The sequence below is a fragment of the Calliopsis andreniformis genome, chromosome 2 (assembly GCF_051401765.1).
Source record: "Calliopsis andreniformis isolate RMS-2024a chromosome 2, iyCalAndr_principal, whole genome shotgun sequence".
Classification (NCBI taxonomy): Eukaryota; Metazoa; Arthropoda; class Insecta; order Hymenoptera; family Andrenidae; genus Calliopsis; species Calliopsis andreniformis.
Genome location: NC_135063.1, coordinates 16,849,820 through 16,870,916, shown reverse-complemented (window position 1 = coordinate 16,870,916; position 21,097 = coordinate 16,849,820). Strand labels below are relative to the sequence as shown.

Below are 21,097 nucleotides of genomic sequence, written 5' to 3'. Positions count from 1 at the left end.
TATTTGTAAAGCTTCGTCTTACGAAGTCGAATATATTATAAGAAACCTTCGAGTGGCCTCGAAAACCTAATGCCAACTACTTATGCTCTAAAAAGTCAAATTATTTTCATTCACAGAAAAGTACTTATAAGGATCCAAAATACAGATTCGTAAAAAACGATTTCCCCAAATGTTAAGCGACGTTAAACGTGTCGGAGAAGGGGTAAAATGAGGGACAGGCGCGAATGCGGATTAGTCCTTTTCGCGAGGAATCGCGAACGATAGAGGACGCTGTACAACGTTATTTCCAGGGCAAAACACGTACGTATGCTCGAGGCATTACGTAATCCCCTGACGATGAACTGCTTTCAGCCAGTGGACATCGATTTCGAATCAAAAATTACGGTCATGCAAAACTTCTCACTTGATAAACCTTCCCTATTTACCCTCCTTCTTCTCGTGCAACTTTGCCTACAATATCGTGGCAACTGTCACCAACAAACGAGAATCGAACAAATACGTATATTCTGAATTTGAAAAAAGTCAATTAATCGTATATATTTTTGTTCAATGTTAATTGATTTATCAACGTATTTGGCGTACTTACAAATTTTCCAGCTACTTTGTTGCAAGAAAAATATAGCATACATCGAGAAACATAGAGAAATGAACTCAGATAAACTCAGGAACAGAGGTAGAAACAGAGAAAGAGAGGGAAGAAGGGAGAGAGAGAAAGAAGAAGAGTATACACAGGCGAGGCTGCCGGAATCAGAGGGTTTCGAGGTGAATCGGCAAGTGTCGATTAGAGTACTGGCGATAGACGACATAAACAGACAGTTGCACAGATTAAGGAAAGGCACGCAGAAAGAACAAGTGTGTCCAGACAGTGCGCTCACGTTTTGGGAGACTATGTGATGGACTCACCCGCCAGCAACCAGGATCATCTGCATGTTGCATGGAGGCGGCCTCTTTGTCGCTTTTTCGCAGAGGGGGCAGTCCGGAGCGGTGAGTCCTCTAGTTTCGCATGCGGTGACAGAACATAGCTATAGAGTGATAACTAGAGACAGACAGACGAACGAAGAAACAGAAAGGCTTAACCTGCTTAAAATATTTCCTCGATTCCTTTACGAATTCCACGGAGAACCTACCATCACCGCCTGCTTATTTCAAAATCCCAATTTGAAAGAGTGTAAGTAGATAGTTGAAACGCGATGGTCTCCGTCAATCGACGAATTGATGATATATTTTAAGCAGGGTGGAAAGAAAGAAAAAGATAGAAAGATAATTAGAAGAAAAGTTCTAAAGATACTTGCTAAAGATACGATCTAATGTAAAGTGGGTGGTGGGAGGAGGGACAGAAGAGAATAAAGAGACTCAGAGGCCGGGAAAGTATGTAAGGGGTAGAAATGGGGGGGGGGGGGAGAGAGAGAGAGAGAGAGAGAGAGAGAGAGAGAGAGAGAGAGAGAGCAAGTGAAAAATCGAAAACGGAAAGGAACGGAACGGAAAAGTGGAAGAAACTACATGGAATAATAATTACGTGTGTGCGATGGATTAGACGTGTTGGTCGTTCCGTGACAGATCAACCTTGAATATCCGTGGCTCTCAAGGGTCTCGCTCGTTCTCGGGGAGGAATTTTGCCAGCAAACTTCTTCCGTGAACGAGATCGACCATTCACGAAAACAAATATATACTCCCGAAAAGTTTCGCCATTTATCCTGAAAGGGCAGTCGCTTGGAGGCCAAGAAAAAACGTGAGAGAATCGTTCGACGAAAACTATCTGTGCGGGAATACGAATAGAACCTCTGTTATTAAAGCTAATAATCTAAAGCGCAGTAACACTCGGCTACACTCTTCTAGTGTAATAGATTTCGCGTTAGAGAGTATATGTGTATTAGAACTAACCAAAAAGGAAAAGCTTTCACGAAAGGCGTTGATATTGAAAGACACAGTCGGTAGTTGGAACAATAGAACATTCAAGCGATATGGTTCGAACAGCAGAGGCAGAGGCAGAGGCAGAGGCTCCATTCGTAATGCCACAAAACGGAAATAGAATCGTTGGATAGCAGGAAAACATTTTAGAAGAAATATCGGCAGCAAATAGAGTAAAATCGAAAAAAGGTAAAGAAATTGGAATTTGAATAAAAACTATCGTGTTAAAAGCTGTGCGTTTATAAATATTGTAACTGGTAACGCAGCGTTACTCAAACCACTGTATGATTATTGACAAGCGTTACGCTAAAATATCTGTCAAAAATATGTATCTAAATGAATTGTTAAAGTAACACAAAGAATGGAAGAAACACACATCCTTGAAAGAATGCAACGTTCGATCGCCTAAAAAGGAGAGACTGCTAGAAGATAAAAAAATCATTAATGAAAGGAAAAAAAGAGTGAAGAAAAAATGAATGTTTAAAGACAGCGCAATAAAGTATTCGTTGCATTCGCAAAGGAATAGGTCGACTTGACGCGGAACGAGCCCAGTGAATGTAGTAGATCCTGTAATTATGTACGTATAGAAACATATGTACGGACGGGCACCGCTGTATAGAAAATATGTGTGTGTCAAAATGATGTGCGTGCACGTGTGTCTGTAAAAAAACCAGAGAGAAATAGGCAGATAGATAGATAAAGAGAGAGGGGGTGTGGGGGAAGAGAGGGTGGAAGAGAGGGTGTAAAAGAGCGAGAGAAAGAGAGTGCGCGCGATCGCGCGCTGCAGCGCAAAGTAGATAGAGAGAGAAGAAAAAAGTACAGCGGCTAACTGGCGATGGCCCAGCAGATCGCCGTGGCGGCCCGCACTATTGTACCTTCCCGCATGTTGCGTTTACTACCACGAACCCCGTGTGTCCCGCGCACGTCCTAGGACAGCCGGTGGTATGTGTGAAGGTTACGTGTGTGTACCACTTACGAATAATCTTCGGCCACTAGTGCGGTAACATGTACGATGTACCGCGCGCGCACTGTTTCACAAAAAGCACAAAGTGTCAGTAACGACCGAGCGGTGCTCGCAATGCTCGCAATGCTCGCAATGCTCGCGGTGTTCGATAATACGACACGGTGAACCAGCAAGAACGGCAGCAACGTGGCGCGAGAGGGTTGATGTCGACACGCTCGCGTGCCAGACGAGTCCACACGATCCGAGTGTCCACCGACGACGCCGACAGTCTTTCTCATTGATTGGTCGATGGGGTTCGTTCATGACCCATGCCACCACTCGATTCGTTCGCTGCTCGAGAACGGTATCGAGCCTCGGAATCACTGTCCCCCGTCAGCTGATCGTTCGACTACTTAGCTCTCGAGCGCATTCGCCGAACGGATAGTTCCGAGGCCGCGTGTCGTGTGCGCTCGGAACTCGACTCGCTCGATGGGCCAACGATTCGAATTTCCAGCGAATTTCCAGTTTTCATCATTCGCGAGAAATCGTGACACGATGGTAACGCGGTATTCGCGGTAACGAAGCGGCACCTTTCAATTAGCCGCGAGAGGGAGGGACTCGGAGAAAGTGTTTCAGCTGATATCGAACCGTTACACTCGTTTCGTCGCGTTAGACGAGTCCACCTAAAACAAGGACGTGACGCACCAATTTCGAACTCAGTCATCTCGGAGCGGACTTGTCAAGGACGATGACTGGTAACAAACTAGGGGGAACGCAGAGAAGGAAGGATGGCACGAATAAGGGAGGGAGCTGCGAGTCGCCGATCCTTTCATTCGATTGCGGTCGGGACGCGAGTTCACCTCGTGTAAGCCACGCTCGCCCCTTCCTTAGTTCGAACGATTTGCGAACGATTTGCGAACCATTTGCGAACCATTTGCGAACCATTTGCGAACGTTTTTACCTATGCTCCACAGGTCGCTTTTGCTCGAAAGAAAAAATAATAGGCAACGCGAATGCATCGATCAGGATAGAGGAGAGAGGCTGACCAAACGGGGACAAAAACATTTGGCACATCCACTGAAACACCACTGCCACGCGGTCGGTCGATTCGATTAGCGCCCGTAAAGCCACGTTTTTCTCGTTAAGATCCCGTCAGTTTCCCTCCCCTCCCGCCCCTTCCCGTCCTTTCCCTTCCCTCCTCCACCACCTCCCGCACATTCACTCTTCTTCATTTTCCCTCATCTCTTCTCGTTCGATTAACGCTCACGATCGTAATCGCGAATCCACCGAACGCACGGGTGGTCTCCTCGATATCTGCGCGAACGGTAGACGGGTCCACTTTGGCGCGCGAACCCGACAGAATGATGAAAATCGTGGAAGTCACGGGTCACAGAGGCCACACGAATTCGACAGGTCGTGACCAGATAAAGAATAGCAACGAGGAGGCTGCTCGACGTGGCGCCGCGGCTCGGCGACGCGTCGTTGAAAATTGAAAGGGGTCGGTGAACAAAAGGCGAACATGGAGAAAAGAAACGTGAGCGCGCGATGCCGTGACGTGAAATCGAAAAGCGAGAAGCGAGAATCGGGAAGAGGGGGAAACGGTTCGAACACCACGAGCAGCAGCACACCGTCGCGTCTCGGGATCACAAGCGATGGTTGCTAATTCGATCACAAAGAACCGGTAAAAGCTAGTTCACCTCGTACGACCACGTTTCCCCGCGTTTCGTGAGTTTCTGAATCGTCGAGCCGGACGTGCGTGTTGCGGGACTCTCCTGGACGCCAGAAAAGGACGACGCGACGCACGGAGAAGGGGTAAAGGGGGTTGCAAGGGGGTTGCAAGGGGAACGAAAGGGGAATGAAAGGGAGGGAGGTAGTCGGCGAGAGTAGGGAGTGCTAGTAGATATGGGAGAGGGTAAAAGGCAAGGGATACGAAGGGAAGAGGTAGAGGAAGAAGAGCGAGCAACCGAACAGGTAGACGAGACGAAGAAGAAGGGTGGATGAATGGTAGCGCGTACAAGGGAAAAGATGGAATCGAAAGGCCGCAGCGAGGCGACTCGCGTCAAGTGGCGAAGTGTTTTGGACGGACAGAGAATCCGCCGGAATAGGGCGTTAAAGGAAAGTGGAGGTGCCAGGTTCGCTGCATGGAACCGCCACGGCGTTGCACAGTGGCGCTACCGTTGCTGCAAAACCAACCCTTCCTGCTCCCGACGCGACCCTGCTTCCCTACCCTTTTCTCTCGCGCGTGCGACCACACGCCGAACCCCTTCTTAGTCTTATACTCACCCTCTCTCTCCCTCCCTGGTCCCTTTGCCTGACCTACTCGATTCGTAGCATTCGATTCTGCTTATCCGAAGGTGCTTGCTCGACGGTTTGGTCAGGGTTTGGTCAGGGTTTGGTCAGCAAGGGTGGGGTTTTGGTTGGACGACTAACGCGTTCGCTAGTGAAACCACGCTCGATTCCCGTTACCTAGTGCTCGTTCATTCGACTTGACCATGCTGAAAACGGGCTTAAAGAACGTTTATATGCATCGGAAAGGATTTGTGCGCTCGCGCACCTTCCGAGGATGTATGAACGACATACAGCCTGGAATCCACCACCGCTCCACTCTCATCCATCCCCGCCATCGCGACCTCCGCCGTGCTGCTCGTGCGTGGTGTTCCGAAGTCGATATCTAGCTACCACAGACTAGATTCGATTCGAGTATTATCCTCGTACACCTTCCTTTCGGTGGAAGCGTTTATCCTGCCGCGATTTATATCGCTACGATGCCTTCCTTCTCCTACCTGACTCGCTCTTCGATCAACTGGTAAGCCTATTGTGATTGCGGAACAGAACAAGGGGGGAGAGAGTAAACACATAGGAATCGAGGATGCAGAGAGGTCGGAGACAGTCGCGAACAATGTTAGAGACAGGGGATGAATGGAAGGAGCGATGAGACGTTATCGAAATAAGCCTCTTCGAGTCCCTCATACATTTAGCAAGAAAAAATCTACTAACTCCCGAAATAATCGAACTATCGACGCGTTGTCAGAGCAGAGTTCTTTGAGCATTAGTACAATTACCCTGTTGCTCGTTTCGTTTGTATGAATTTAGTTGAGGATCGAACGTGGCCATTCCAATGACATCGCTTTCACCGGGTCGCCGCGACGCTCGTAAGCTTGCCAACAGCTATTAAACCGAATCCCAGACAATCTTTAGCTTCCAAACTCGAGAGAAAGTTTGAAGGATATATTTATTAGAATCGTGAGCGCCAGCAACTCTTAGAAGTTTAGAAGAGTCCTCGTAATCGCAGTCCGAACGAATCGTAGGTAGAAGCTTTACAGTTGACGTTTGAAAATGATTCGATTGATTCGAAGGTAGAGAATCGCATTATCGATGAAACGTGAAGCCTGTCGAATCGTGGGTGAAACAGCCAGATTTAAGGGATCGGTACACACTCTTGGAAAAAGCCTCGTATTTACCGAACTTCTTTCATAAACGGCGCGGCGCGGCGCGGCGGCCACAGCCGTGCGTCGAGATACCACCCAATATTGATGATAAGAGTTCCGCACCGAAAGAGTAACGAGTATGAATCTAGGACACGTGAAAATCTTTTATCTGCACTGACCCAGACCTAATTCAGTACTGTATCGGTAATCAGAATCCAACGCGCACATGACATAGCCGTTCGATGACGTGGTTTAGTACTAACAGCTTTCCTCTCATCTAGTTCAGCTGCTGGCGATCGATACTGGACTAATCGACAGGGTAGGAAATCGTTTGGATTATCCTGATCGATAGATAAGCGATAATTTCTAGTCCCCTACTGCCTACAGATGCAATGCGTGAGGTGCACGGTGAACGCGCTCCTAATACCCAACGCAAATGCCTCTAATATCATATTACTTGATCCACCGATTTGCACGCACATCCATCGTATCAAGAGATCCAATTTTTACCAAAATAGATATAGTTACATAGATTATCCTCGAGGAAGAGATAAGTAGGTGTTCCTTCTTCTTTTTCTTCTTCAGTCTTCTAAGATATTTCACAATGTTATAACGCCATTGTCGACACTTCGTCTCGTATCTTTTCTATTTCTTCGAAAACAAATGAAACTTTTCTTTCCTTGTGACTAATGAAAGATTGAACAATTAAACGTCTCGAATCGATGAAGGAACTACAGAGTTGGTTTGCGTTCTTTCTCGTAACAACACCATTACCAAGGGTAAATGTGAATATTACCCAAAGCGCCACCTAATGGAAAGCTCGTGAAACGGTAGAAAGCTGAGGGCGCCCAAGCTTTCCGTCACTTTCCAGGTTGAATTTCAGAGAGCTTTTGTACCGTATGCTGGTTTCTGCTTTACCAGCGCATCGAAGCTTTCGACGAGGTTCTTAAGAAACGGGTAACGTCAACCTCATGTGCTACTCTTGAGTAAAACCTATTTTATAACTAAATATTTTCTACACTTTTGTACTATTAACGGATTAAAAATGAATGAAATATTTGATCGTTCAGAGAGAAGGAAAACGAATTCTACCGCAAAGCATCGAAAGTATGCAATTACTCCACGGATATTGTTGCGCACTTAAATCATACCCTTTTCTCTAACTACAACTGCGTAACGATGCCACTCTCACGTAAAATTGTTCGTGTATCGCATAGTTACCGAGGTCAAGAACTACTTCTAATCAAAGTAATTATCGGACTGAAAAAAGCTACTTCCACGTATCGTTCTCTTTAAAATAAAGATATTATTAAGCATAAGGATAGATACTTTCCTATTTGTGTCTATAAAGCAGAACTTTTCGAGGACTGAGAACGAACGTAACCAATAAGCGCTAAGGGGAATGCAAAGAGAAAAAGCGAAATAGCTGTTATGTTACAAGTCACCGCTTCTTGCGTCGTGGCAACTGATTACGATGGTCACCCTGTCCGCCCGGGAGTATCACCAACAAGAACAATAATTTCTCAATCCAGTTCGTCATCTTCTCTGGCTCATTTGAACCGGCTCGGTAGTTGCTGTTAGGCAAGACATCGCGTAAAAGACTTTTGCGTTATCGGCATCTCGCTTCGGAGCCTAAATCAACAGAGGTATCTTTACAGACCTGATCATTGGCTGAAACGTATAGGTATAAACGAGTAATTCAACTCTCGTTTTATTCCCGTTAATTTAACCTTTTACGATTTCATTAGTTACCATAGGTTTGCAACTCGTTATATTAGTCAGAAGATCATCGTTCAATCATTCGATCATTAACCTTCAGAATTATACCAGAAAGATTGTATTTGATCCGTAAGTGAAGGATTTCGAGATAATAAAATCGAAGCGCAAATTCGAAGTTTCGTGTAGAAAAATTGATATATTGAGAGGACATTCGTTATGGTAGGCCACAAGAAGTAGTCGCAACCGTTAATAGTCAGACCATTAGCGAGCGAGAATTCTGGAACGTGTGACAAGAATTAGACGTTTGATGCAGGCTCTTTTTAAAAACAGAAAAAAAAAACGAAAATATTTAGAAAGAATCGGATCCTACTGCTTTCTCTTTCGACGTCATAGAATATCTACAGTTGAAAGATCTAAGATTGCTCTAAATTGATCAACTTGTACAAGTTTCGAAGTGAATGTTTTCAATCTTTTACAATATCGGTCCGCAGGAAAAACTACTACCTCTATCTGACTAATTTAAGAGATTACGTCAGACGGAAGAATGATCGGAGGAATTATAAAAAATCGCGAAAGGCGTAAAAAATTGTACACAGTCCACGGTAGATGCGTGGTTTACTTATAAACATATCTTGGAAATTCAGGACACTAGCTTTCTCTATTGCGAGAGAGTGCGTGAAAACGATACTTACAAATAAAGAGCACTTGCAACGAACACCGTTAACACCAACGAGTATGGCAGGCACACGTGACAGATGTCGAGAGAACGCAGAACGATATTGCTGACAATGAGCAAAATCACAGAATCCAAGATCAGAAATCCGAAACCCATATCACACTAGCAGAACATTTGAAATGCTTCCATGGAAAGGCACTAACACAATACCGATTTACACTTGTGCATGGAGCTCGCTGATTACAAAGGCGAACATAAATTCGCAACTTCACTCTGGACATGAACATCAAGTCGCAATATCAGAATTCGTTCCAATTATACCAGAAGCCTTTCAGAGTAAGTGAAAGAGACTCTTGCACTAATACAACATTGTATTATATTATACGTACGTTGTATGCATCACTTATCGTAGACAAAAGAGAGTAATTTACTTTGAATTGTTTTCAGTCGTGATCAGAAAGCGGCGTTGCTCGGGCTGGGGAAACACCTCGATACACAGCGATAGAAATGAACACTTTTTCGTATACAACCAAGTGTACGATATCCTCCCGTATATTCTCTATTCATGATTTCATTTCTCTCAATCCATGACTCTCGTATCTTGTGTGTGTGGCGAAAGTAGACTGAACTAAAGTCTTAATCTACGTAATCTGACATGTATCCAGCTAATCGAAAGTAAAATTGTAGCTAGTGAATGAAAATCGTGTAAAAGTGTTTTAAGAGAGATCAAAAATGGAACACAAAAATCACAGGCTGGTTTTTTCATATTTAAACGAATAAGAATGAAGTGACGAAATCTGGCGAGCTCCGATACATAAATGTGCGTAATGAATACGGTTGAAAACTGACGAAACGTTCATCGATACGCGAGCCGAAACGGATGTTCACCAACAGCCAACTGAAGCCGTGCATACGACCAGCCGCTAACTATCGTATCTACGATGTCCCGAGGACATAGCATTGGTCTGACCAATACTATACCGAGGTGTCTTCAGTGACGTATCGATAGTATTGACAAGTTTCTACTCACTCTAGAAATAGATGCAAAAGAGCCGAGATTCCTCGGATGAGACCAATTTTCCAATATACACTTGTAATCAAGTTTATATCAAGTGTAATATCAAGTATCGAAGAGAACGTAAGGAAGTATTAACGAAATACTAAGATCGCATTTGTTCAAACGTCGGCTGATAGATGGAAGTGGTGAATCGGTGAATGAAAGTTTAATCAGGAATATTCGGATGATTGAGGGGAAAAAATGAGGGAAAGAAAGAAAAAAAGAACGGGGACAACGGCGAATAACGACGTGGCTGGCGCGAAGGTAACGGTTTACAATACAAACGCTTAAAAGGCTTCAGAAAGCTTGTAACCACTGAGAAGAAATGCGACGGCTGAATGAAGGATCGCGTTAATAGTGGGCTTGTGGTAAATATGCTTAGATAACGCTGAATTAGGGTTTCGCTATCGTTCATGTCTCGCCTTGACTCGAAATTAGCATTGAATTGTCGACCAATTACTACCATTAAATAAAGAAACCCGTCAACTATTTCTAATTTATACGCGATAACTCTTGCGCGTTTAATCTCCCTTCTCTCTCTCTCTCTCTCTCTCTCTCTCTCTCTCTCTCTCTCTCTCTCTCTCTCTCTCTCTCTCTCTCTCTCTCTCTTCTGCTGAATTGAACGGTAAGATTTTTTCACGAGTTTCACGAGTTTCACGAGTTTCACGCGCAAGTACACGCCCATTCGCAGCAAAAATCATTCTTCTTAAACACACGTGCACAGTTTGATATCAAGAAACAACGCATGCACTGTCTCGGAGCCAATAAATAATGAAACATAACACTATTTTCTCCGGCCACTGTACGCAATTTGGGGAATGAATAATATCTACATATTTCAAGAAACGAGCACATTTATAATCGCAACGCGATTATGACATTTCTCGCGATAAAATGTTATGCCGCGCGCTGAAAGAAAAGCGTTACCCGTATTTCTCCACATTTCTCTTCTTCATCATTTTACTGCGGAAAATTCTTTTCGATCGTGTAATTATTGAATCGATAGTATCGTTTCTCTGAGCGCGGGCTAAGCAACGGCAGGAGACAGGTTCAGGAGAACTCTGCTTTCAATTCTGCTTTCAATTCTGATTTCCTGCGCTCTCCTGCACGTTTGTCGGAATGGGAAGTAATTTCTCTCGAATCGATGCATCGAACAGAGCATTCGAAATGTTTAACGCAAAGGAGAAAAGGACAGTATCGTCGCTCCTATGGAGGAGCATAGGTACAGACCTAGACAATCGAGCAAGGTGCGCAGGTTTCTTCATTCCGTTTCATACACGATTTTATTGCATCGCACCGCATTCCAAGCTTCGATCGAAAGCATATTCGATGGGCGATAAGAGTGAATATTTTGGATACGTTCAGCGTCGACAACGACTTAGACAATTTATTTCGTCTACGAATACACATTTTATTAGACTTTATTATTCGTTTGAGTTGATCATTCGTTCGACCTTCAGCGCATTCTCGTGACGAGGGCACAACCAGTAAGCGGTCCAACATCGAACATCGCAAGCTTGTGTGTATTTTTAATGCCTCGTGCTGATGGATATATGTCGGGGGATGTCGGGGAGGTCTGTGTCCGGCGCCCAACGTCACGGTGTGGAACATACAAAGCCTCTGTGAACATTGTGCATTCGCTGTCAGTGGAAGCTGCGTGAAAAATGCTGGAACACTGTCTTTCAAAAACAGAAGGACTTTGGGAGCGGGTCATGCTTCCGATAGATTCGTTGGGAATTCGAGCGGAGAGTTGGATACATCCGAAGCGAAATAGAGCCATTTAAGTTAGTGAACGAAGTTCTTCATAGAAGTCGAGTCGCGGTCAAGATCCGAGCAGGAATTTCGAATGAGAAGGCTCTATTGCGCGCGTACGCAAGAACTGAAATGCTTGCAGCAGTGGAGAACGAGGCAGAACATGAAAGGAGGATAAAGACGGGTGAAAAATACGCAGGCCGAGTCACGCGTTTAGAAGAAACGTCCACTGTATCTTTCTTTCTTCCGATTCATTATTTTCTCTTTGACAATTGTATAGGTCTGGGTTAGAGGAGGAAGGAGATGCGCAAAAAGCAGTGTCAAGTTTCGCGTGATTCGGCTCGTTAGAGATCAGCTGGTAGAAGAGGGCAAGATAAATGGGATAGAGTTCGTTTGGACGGACAAGATAAGAAGAGCATTGTAGAGAGATGAGAGAAAACTCACCGTTTCGTCTTAACGCGACGATAACGGCGATAGTCGGTGGCGTTTACGTCGTTGGGGTCGAAACCCCTTCGATGCTTGGGCGGTGAGGACATGGTCGCAGCAACCTTGGTACCGTTCGAGACGACGTTCGGCGTGCCGGTGGTAGTGCTGTTGTTGTTGTTGTTGTTGTTGTTGTTGTTGTTGTTGTTGTTGTTGTTGCCGATGACAACTGCGCCGTTGTCGGCGAGATGCAGCGAGGCCAGAGGCGGCGGCGAAGGCGGCAGTTGGGCGGGGGCGAGGCCGGATGCCGAAATCGCGCGTTCTGGAGTCGCGGTGTGACACCGACAGCTTTGTGGTGCTGGTGCTGTTGGCTCGCCGATTACGAGGGCCCGATCCCCGTGACCGACGTGGCTCTTTGGCACCGCGTTCAGCTCGTGCCTGCTAACCCTACCGGCTCCCGGCCCACCCATTCAAATCCTCTTTCGCTCTGCCTCCGTGGCTGCTCCTGCCGCTCCTGCCGCTCCTCTCACACTCACACTCCTATCACGCTCCCTTGCGCTCCCACTCTCTCACGCTCTCTTTCACGCTCTCTTTCGCGCTCTCGTTCCCTCCGACCGTCAACCCCCTTCGAATATTTTCAACAACTCAGTCTCTCAAGTATTTCGATCTCCCACGTATCTGTTTTTCCTCTCTTCGCTTCTCTCTTCCTATCTAGCTCCGTTCCTCTTCTCCTTCTCTCCGGCCAGATCTCCAATTCCAACAGACGTCCAATATCCTGCGGACACGGCACGCTCGATGATGAAACCGAGAGGGCAAGCCAGTGGGCTGAACCTCGGTTCTTTTAGCTTCTTTCGAGCTCATGCACGCGCGCAACCGATCCCTTTACTATCTTTCCACCTTCCGACACACCTGCGCCACAGTCGGTCCGCCCATTCGCGAGCAACTCACGCACGTGCAACCTCATTCGCACAAACTTCGAGATATCTCGTCGGGACAAAAGAAAGGCGAGTGCTGAGAGACGATAATGGAGGCGGAAGACTAGAGGATACGAGTGTTGACTAGAGATCAGGCGAGGCGGGAAATAGAGGATCGTGAAAACGTGTACGGTAGCGTCCTCGGCAATGTCCAAACACCATCTCTTCCTTCCGTTCCGCGATCACGCCGACTCACTCCGCACACTACCACGGAAACCCTCCCCTGTATCAGGAACCTCTACTTTCGTTGAATACCGCTCGGTGGCAGCACCGAAGAAAGCGACCCCAAACCAGTTGCAATGTCACCTGCTATCTTAATAACTTATACTCCTCAACCCAATCTTTCAAATTTTCTCTAGTCTCTATATCGCGTTACCTCTCAAGTCAGTGAATAAGAGATAACGATCGACAATCTACCTCACAAGTAGCTACGTTAGTCTGCATGATACAAGTAGCTTAGGTCAGTGTTGCCTCAGACATCGATCATTGACGCGATCATTGACGCGATCATTGACGCGATCATTGACGCGATCATTGACGCGATCATTGACGCGATCATGGAAATTCAACAGCTAGTTCCAATACTCCAAGAATTCTAGTAATTGAACCTACGTAAAATCACAAGCTAATAACAGATATAAAAAGAATTCGATAGGAAAAATCAGACTAGAATATAACCCATACTACTCGACGCAGATTAAAGTGTCAACTCAAGTTATCGTCTCCTACACCAAAAGCGCTCTAAAACTTGATAGTCGTGAGAAATGGAGCGAAGGAAAGGAAGCTTGATGCAGATCAAATTGCAGGAAAAGATAAACCAAGTTAAAGGTAGGCGCGCGGATCGCGATGCAAACGATGGCTCGATGTCGCGTGTCACGAGTCTCTAACGAGGTTCAAGTCGACGCTTGAGAAAACGCAGAGGGAATCCTAACAAAGATCGTGGGAAGGCGTTAGCTATTTTCGCGAATCTGCCCAATTAATTTCTTGCAAATTCTTGCAATACCTTCCTTTTCAGCTGCCTTATATATGTTCTATGCGATTGTTAAATCGTGTGGTATACAGAGATGAAATGGAAATGGTAAAAATATTGAAAGAAAAAAATGCAGTCATAATAATTCGTGAATATCCGCATAGCCATAAGGGATGAAGCAAAAATGAAATGATCTTTACGCGGTGCTGTTGCTTTCCTATTATCGCAAACGAGTAAAATATTTAATCGTTAAATACATAAACGACAGGGTAGAAGGTGGGGCATCGGACAACTCAAATATCCCATTTACACCTACCTCCACGCAGTTATACAGTGAAGCGATTAATCGTCATCCACGCCCTCCTTCACCCCAAACAAAAATAGACCTAGTTCCAGAAGCTGCCGCAAAGTGGCGACACAGAAAAGGCACAGAACGCTTTCGTATACAAAATACCAACACATATTTTCCTTCTGCCTCCCCACCTGTCCAAGTAGACTATGCCCAGAAACACCATTCATCGACAAATATTCGTTACTTCTAGTTTTTCCAAACTCTACTCTCATCATGTCTGAATACCATGGAAAAAATGAACCTAAACGAAGTGATCAGTTGAGAACGACAAGACCTTTAGATTAGAATATTATCTTAAACCTCGATAAAAATAACGAGTAACAAGAAGCACACTTGACGATATGTACGTACTTGTAAGATGAATAATCTCACTTAAATGTTGAGTATACCTCGAAAACTCGTTAAAAGCTTCTCATCAGTGATACAACGAAATAACATACAGTTCTTGGATATAAGCGATCTATTCGACGACGTTCCTAGCAATGTCCTCGTTAACTAAACAAGCACGTACGCTAGAGGCTTCAACTTTCTATCGAAATGAATACACAACATAGGTAATTGACTTATAAACGAAGTGACACAAGACGACATTGCAACTGAAGGGATGCTCGAAAGGAATGGCGCGGAACGGAATATTCTACATCATGTATCTAATGGATTCGAAACGATTAGACGAAGAAAGGAGAAAGGAGAAAGGAGAAAGGAGAAAGGAGAAAGGAGAAAGGAGAAAGGAGAAAGGAGAAAGGAGGAAAAAGAAAGGAGAAAGAAACGTGAAAGCTCGCGGAAACGAAACGATGAGAGTGATCGTGGGTTGGCACCGTCAGAGGGTGCGATGAAGAAACAGGGTTGCGGTTGCACCACGTGCTTCAGCCGTACCCATGTTGATCAACCTGGCGACCGTCCAGTCTTATCCACCCAAGTTCATCGCTACGTACGTTCTGTTTACGCGGAAGAGGAATGACCAAACTGACCGAATAACACCTTCGATATTTATGTCTGCAACAGACCGTTCACCTTCCCGTTGCCAACAAACAAATTCTCTCTTTCGTTCGATCGCATAGAATTTCATCTGTCCGAAAACGCACGACACTCTCACGAGCTTTTCGACAAATGTTCTTGATCCAACCCTATTGTATCGATATATCATCGTGACACGTTACGAATTCCATTGCACTCGAACACGATTTTACGTATATCGCAGCGAGAAAATCGAGAACGTAGGGAGTCTCGTCGCGAAGGTAACGCACATCCTGATCGCCGATCACCCTCACCTTCTTCACACCTCCCTCCCGCCCAAACTTATTTTTCCCAACAGTTGAGTTAAACGTCCGTAAGATGGCAGCGGCATAGCGCGCCACAAGCGCCTGGTCAATACCAGAAAACGAAAAAAGGGTCCAGCTTCATCGGCACGCTAACCCCGATTTTGAGTGCGCCACTGCTGCAACCCTTCTTTCCGTTCCTCTGCGTTCCATCGGCGTTGCCGTCGCTGTCGCAAATTTCAAAGTCATCTACTCTCGATCGCACCTTGTAACCGATCACTAATACATATTATCAAAAGGGTACCTATGAAATGTCCATATACGAATAACGTTTCCGAAATAGAATGCTACTACTTGAGAGAGTTAACGATTCCTAGTCGAAAAATATAAGAAAAGACGATAACCGCCAGCTTATACGAAAAAGTTCATACTAAAGGAGAAAGTTTGTAGGCATTTTGAAACTGTTATTATTCGTGAGTAAAGCGGCACGTTCAATTACTAACAGTGATGTTGATATAGAAAAAGACGAAAGAAAAATTTGTACATTCCTACAGGAGATAGTTAGAAAAGCCTACTCGAAGCGAAATAGGTGAAAGTGGGAAGATGTGATTACATCCATCGAACTAACACTCACACCGACACAACAATCACACTCGCGCAGATCCCGTCTAGTATTGTCACGTCTACCCACCCCCGGTGTCACGTGACGACGAAATCGGCGCGTGGATTAAGATGCGTGGATGTCATCCATGGAGTCGACGATTGGCGCAGGATTCGAAAAACCGATAAGAATAAGCTTAGAGATCAATTGTCGTAGGTCGGTTACGTCGTAGGTCTACCTTTCAGAGGAAACTTTCGACAGGATTTGAACAATGAGTGATGCGAATGGTAGCACGGCGACTGTATGACTGACTCTCTCTCTTGACCTAGCGTACACGACCTGGCTTGTGGCTACCAAGCAAGCAGTAGGCGTATTCGTGGTTGGTCAGCCGGTCGCCGCCCGTTAGCTAGCTAGCGATGGACTTGATCCGATTCCCAACTTTTCCCTTTCGATCGATCCCTCAGCGTCGCGCCGCTCTCGTTTGTCAAGGAAACAAGGTATCAACGAAACGTTTATCTGCTTACATGTTCCTTTCTTGAATCCTCGACGTATCTGAATCCATCAAATTCATCAATTCAACGAAACATTAGTCACTGAATTAATCGCCTAACAACCATTTCTCTATCATTCGAGGAACCTTTATTTATTAGTTGTAGATAGGTACGACTAATTCTATCGAAACGATCGAAATCATGAAAACCATGGGATGGCACGACTTTCGATTCGTGAAATTTCAAAACAGATTACTTATGGATTAACGTTGCTCAGATTAGAGTAAGATAGTAGGTGTGTCTGTTACTTGGAGCCATCACTACCGCTTTTCCTCTTGATTCTTTTGTGCTTGTTGCACGGCCAGACACTCGCGTGCATTCGTCTCGTGAACCTTCACGATAGCGTCGTAGCGCTGCCTTTCACCATCATCAAGAATTTGTTTTTGTCGCTTGTATAGCCGCGGTGGTCGCGTGTCATTCTCGTATCCGGGAAATTGGGTCGGCTGCTCCTAACAGGGGCAACATCGATTCTTGAAGAAGGTCGCCAGAAATGCTCTCGAGGAAACCGTTTCAATCGGCATTTCATTTCACGTTCATCTTCAACATGAATCATCCCTTCTGCATCGTTTCCCCTCGATAGAGTCGTTTGCAGAGTATTTTTTCAAAAATGACACGCGACTTTATTTTTTCTATTCTATTCGATGAAAATGGGAACAGCTCGAAAAAAAAATGAATTCAATGGTTGATTCGAAGTCAGTGAAATCTGTTTCGAAAAATCGGCAAACCAGAGTTTTCAATGTGTTTAATGGAAGTCTGAAAAATCTGGGCCGGCGCGACGTAATCTACGCCATTGAATTTCAAAGAGCGGCAATGGCTTGCAGGCAATAAGTGACACGCTATAGATTAGCGTCGGCACGTAACGGAAAGTTTACCCTCGGGGTAGTAGTTTGTGGAACATGCTGCCTGAAACCGCGTGGAGCCGTCTGCACAGCCTGCAGGGCTGGCTGTCGTGACGCATCGTATACATGGAAGCATACGCCGCGACTGGCCGCGAGTCGGCGACCCCAAGCTCACCTGTTTCATGACCGGTGCCCCACTATTCGACTTCACGTCGGACATGCATGACATATTTTCTGTATCGGTGGCGACAGAACCGACTAGAAGGTGGTACTACCAATTAGAAAATCCCTGATCAATAATAGATTAACCGTCTCTACCTCTCCACGATATCACGAGAAATCGAAATGATCGAGTTCTTCTACTCTCCTTCAAGTTCAATTGTTTGAATACGCTTTAAGAAAATGTTCAACTAAGGTTTATCGTCGAACGAAGCAATCTCGATATAACAGAATCACAATCGGAGGTATTTTTTTTTACTGGCAATTAATATAATGAATAAGAAAAGAGTGCATAGCATGCGTAGGTAGAGTAAATGCACAAGATCGTACGTTCCACGGTGCACGATAGACGATAATATCGCGATTACCTGCAGGCAATCTCCAACCTGGGTCAATACTGTACGGTTCAGTTGCCCCTTTTTTTCCTCAAACAGTGCTCGTTAAATTCTCGATCGCGACTTTGTCTGTTGGGACTCTTCTGGTCTGGGTGCAACTTCTTTAAATATCCTAAATATAGATACGTATGTATACGACGTAACGAGTTTCATTTTTGGAGAAAAAGCTGTAAATGAAATCTGGAATCGCATAACGAACCTATTAACGGTTGCAGAGCGACAGCAAAATACCTAACAAATGCAGAAAAAAACAACACGGAAGCGATTGACGATGAGTGTACTCGAAAGGTTGGCCAGGACAGCTGCCAATATACGAGAGCCACTTGCCAAATTCCTAATGGAACTGTATAAAGGTTCCATCTGAATACGAGTTGCTCAGCTGTAACAGAAGAAAATCTCTGTTCGATATAGTTTATAGGTACACGCGATTCAACTCACCGCAATTTATCAAATCAATTTCTAATTGCGGAATATAACATGCATTTTACGCATTCGAATTTTCATCGTCCTAAAGTCCTATCTTCAAGTACATACGTATATAATTATGTATGAACGTACACTATGCTTGTTTTCCCTTGCATCGATATAGAGAATTTCATGTATGAAACGAACAAAGTCTTCCAAGTCGTCTTACATTAGTAAAGAATAAACTCTATGCTACTTTTAAAGGCCTCTATTAATGAAAGATGTCAACGATTGTTATCAACATTTGCATCAACGTCGACCAGATCGGAAGCATTTGGTATCGATTTCCTAGAACCTGCGTCAGATGGCAGAAGCTTCCCAAAGCTTTCGTCGGAATTACTCTTGAAACCCTGAAGGTACTCGTCATATAGATAACAATAAGTAGGATCTTTTCCCTAGGATTTCGACGCACAGATATCGCATATTAATTGTTCAGCCATGCATGAGCATTCAAAAGATTATTCTTAGAGTTGACTACGCGATTGTTATATTTCTTTCTAATACGACCACAAGACATGTAACGTATGAGTATTTAGTTATTCTCGATCGATCAACCAGGTAATTGAAATCTCGCAGCAAGCATTATTATAGTGCGAACTAACGGTGGCAAGAGTTCACTCAAAACCAAAGACCGATTGTTACCTTTTCTTACATTCGAAAGAGTTTCGTCGACGCCGCGGAAACGTCCTCGTACCGACGAGAGCGCCTCTCATTCCAGCGTGCATCGTAATTAATCATTTAGTATAACGCATATCGCAGAAAAGAAGCTCTGACGAACGAAAGAATCCAAATGGATCGTTATTAGAGAGATTCGGAGAGAACGGACACATTTTCTTTCCAACAACTAAACTACCTTTGTCAAAAACGCTTCACAGCAAGTCCCTTCCATTTCTATAACTGACATCTACACTTTTTCATATCGTAACGTAACAGTTTCCCTTCTGCCTCTTCTCTTTTCCGATTCTATCTATGTACATCCCGGGTCCGGTGTAAATGCGCTCTCAGTGACACTTCTGCACCGGCAGATAAAACACGGAAATTCAGTCGAAAGTTTTCGATCGATGCGCTTTAGAAGTTCCACGATGGTGACGTAGCGCACGAAGCGACCCAAGTCCAGGGAAACGAGAGGAGGATCGTTTGATACTGGATTCATATATCGGACGACAGCTCGATTAGGAGGTCCAAAGTGGCCCGTGTGCGTTCGTTTGGTCGCAACCGTGTGTGAAAAAGGTGGGGAATGAGCAACAAGGTGTCGAAAATATCGCGTGCCCGACACGAGAAATCGTTATTATTGGCTAACAGGTAATAGTCAGTGAAAGTGATAGTTTCGATAACAAACTATTTCAAACAATCAATTCGAAAGAATCGACTATCTCTATTGAATAAATTGGTATCGTAGACAAGTTTTTAAAGCGATGTTTCAAATGTTAAACCTTTATCAGTTAATAAGGACAGGGAAGTGCGATTTTGTTTCAGAAAGAAGCATCACTTTATGCAAGTGAAGAAATAAGGTAACGTGCCTTAACAGTGTTACTCTTTTAAACCTACTTGCTCAGAATTACACGTACTGAATATCAGTTAAATAGCAGTATCGATCAATTTTGAAAGTTGGCGATATTACCTACTCACACAGTTACATCATATGCGTTATAAAATAGTTAAGATTTGAATGAGCAGTTAACGATCTTAATAGACTCCGCTAATATTCCGCTGAAGGAACATTGAAATTTAGTATCCCCCCTCCTATCTTGTAAAAGCCACGACACGATGGTCTATAAATTTCATCCCCTGTGAATCGTAATGTTCGACCGTCACGGAACAATTCGAACAAATCCGATCTCGAAAGTGTTTCCTCAAACATGAGCACATCGATAAGCTGAACAACCGCGGCTCTAGTCCACAATCGATAATAATAAGTTCTAATATGAGTTTCCACATTTTCAACGAATTTTCACTAAAAAGATAACGAAGGGTTTTACGACAACGGCAATACGGCCCTGAAATATTTGAATATCTGACTAAGTGTGGGTGGAGTGAGCGCTAGTATATTTTGGAAACGAAGGTAATGCTTGGTCTGGGAACGACGAAGCAGGGCGAGGCGAGGCGAGGCGAGGCGAGGCGAGACGAAGCGGAGTAGCTACGGGCGAAACGCCAGGACCTAGTATTTCCCGTGGTAAATAGGCTAGATGCGGCTGTACGACCGCGACCACCATTGATAAACGGATGCGATTCGGAGGGATTTCAAGGTTTAGCGATTCATAAGGGTCGCCGGTGAATGGTTCGAGTTGTGAGCTGTTAAGCTGTTAGAAACGGGGAAACCTCTTCAATCGAGATGACCTTTCTAAAAAAATTAACAATTAAACAATGATCAATGACAATAAGTACACCTGATACGACGTAAACGCAGCTTTCTTCTACTTTCAAAATTCTATATAACAATCAGAGCCAAACATTTTTACGCATGTATAGATTTAGAATACATTATGTTTCATGCAACGATCCGTAGTGTTAAATAACTTTCTAACTAACAATCTTCATCCTTCCATCTTTTTCTTAAAGTTCGGAG

At 44.5% G+C, this 21,097-nt stretch overlaps 2 protein-coding genes across 6 annotated transcripts in view; both read right to left on the bottom strand.

The window, feature by feature from the left end:
• Positions 1-21,097, bottom strand: part of Shaker (potassium voltage-gated channel protein Shaker) — a 79,270-nt gene that overhangs the window by 40,983 nt on the left and 17,190 nt on the right. The window contains exons 1-2 of one of the 5 annotated variants that reach the window (XM_076392435.1): positions 19,385-19,643; positions 19,174-19,300 (exon numbers count right to left, since the gene is read on the bottom strand). The exons of 3 other annotated variants lie outside the window; for them this stretch is intronic. In XM_076392435.1, the coding sequence (XP_076248550.1) occupies positions 19,174-19,256 (83 nt within the window). In that variant the 5' untranslated portion in view covers positions 19,257-19,300; positions 19,385-19,643. Of the gene's footprint in view, positions 1-903; positions 1,087-19,173; positions 19,301-19,384; positions 19,644-21,097 lie in introns of those variants that run through there. One more of the 5 variants, XM_076392436.1, reaches the window with a different exon arrangement.
• LOC143188258 (uncharacterized) lies at positions 11,096-12,534 on the bottom strand. Its single transcript, XM_076392439.1, has 2 exons — positions 11,928-12,534; positions 11,096-11,351 (listed from the first exon to the last, which is right to left on the bottom strand). Exons 1-2 carry the CDS (start codon positions 12,374-12,376, stop codon positions 11,327-11,329), a joined length of 474 nt encoding a protein of 157 aa, XP_076248554.1. The 5' UTR covers positions 12,377-12,534; the 3' UTR covers positions 11,096-11,326.

Bases quoted from the DNA above. Each gene is read 5' to 3' on its own strand.
- LOC143188258 (XM_076392439.1), bottom strand. From the start codon at position 12,376: ATGGGTGGGCCGGGAGCCGGTAGGGTTAGCAGGCACGAGCTGAACGCG. The intron at 11,352-11,927 runs GTGAGTTTTCTC...CAATGTTCACAG, and splicing joins CGTCGCGTTAAGACGAAACG to AGGCTTTGTATGTTCCACAC.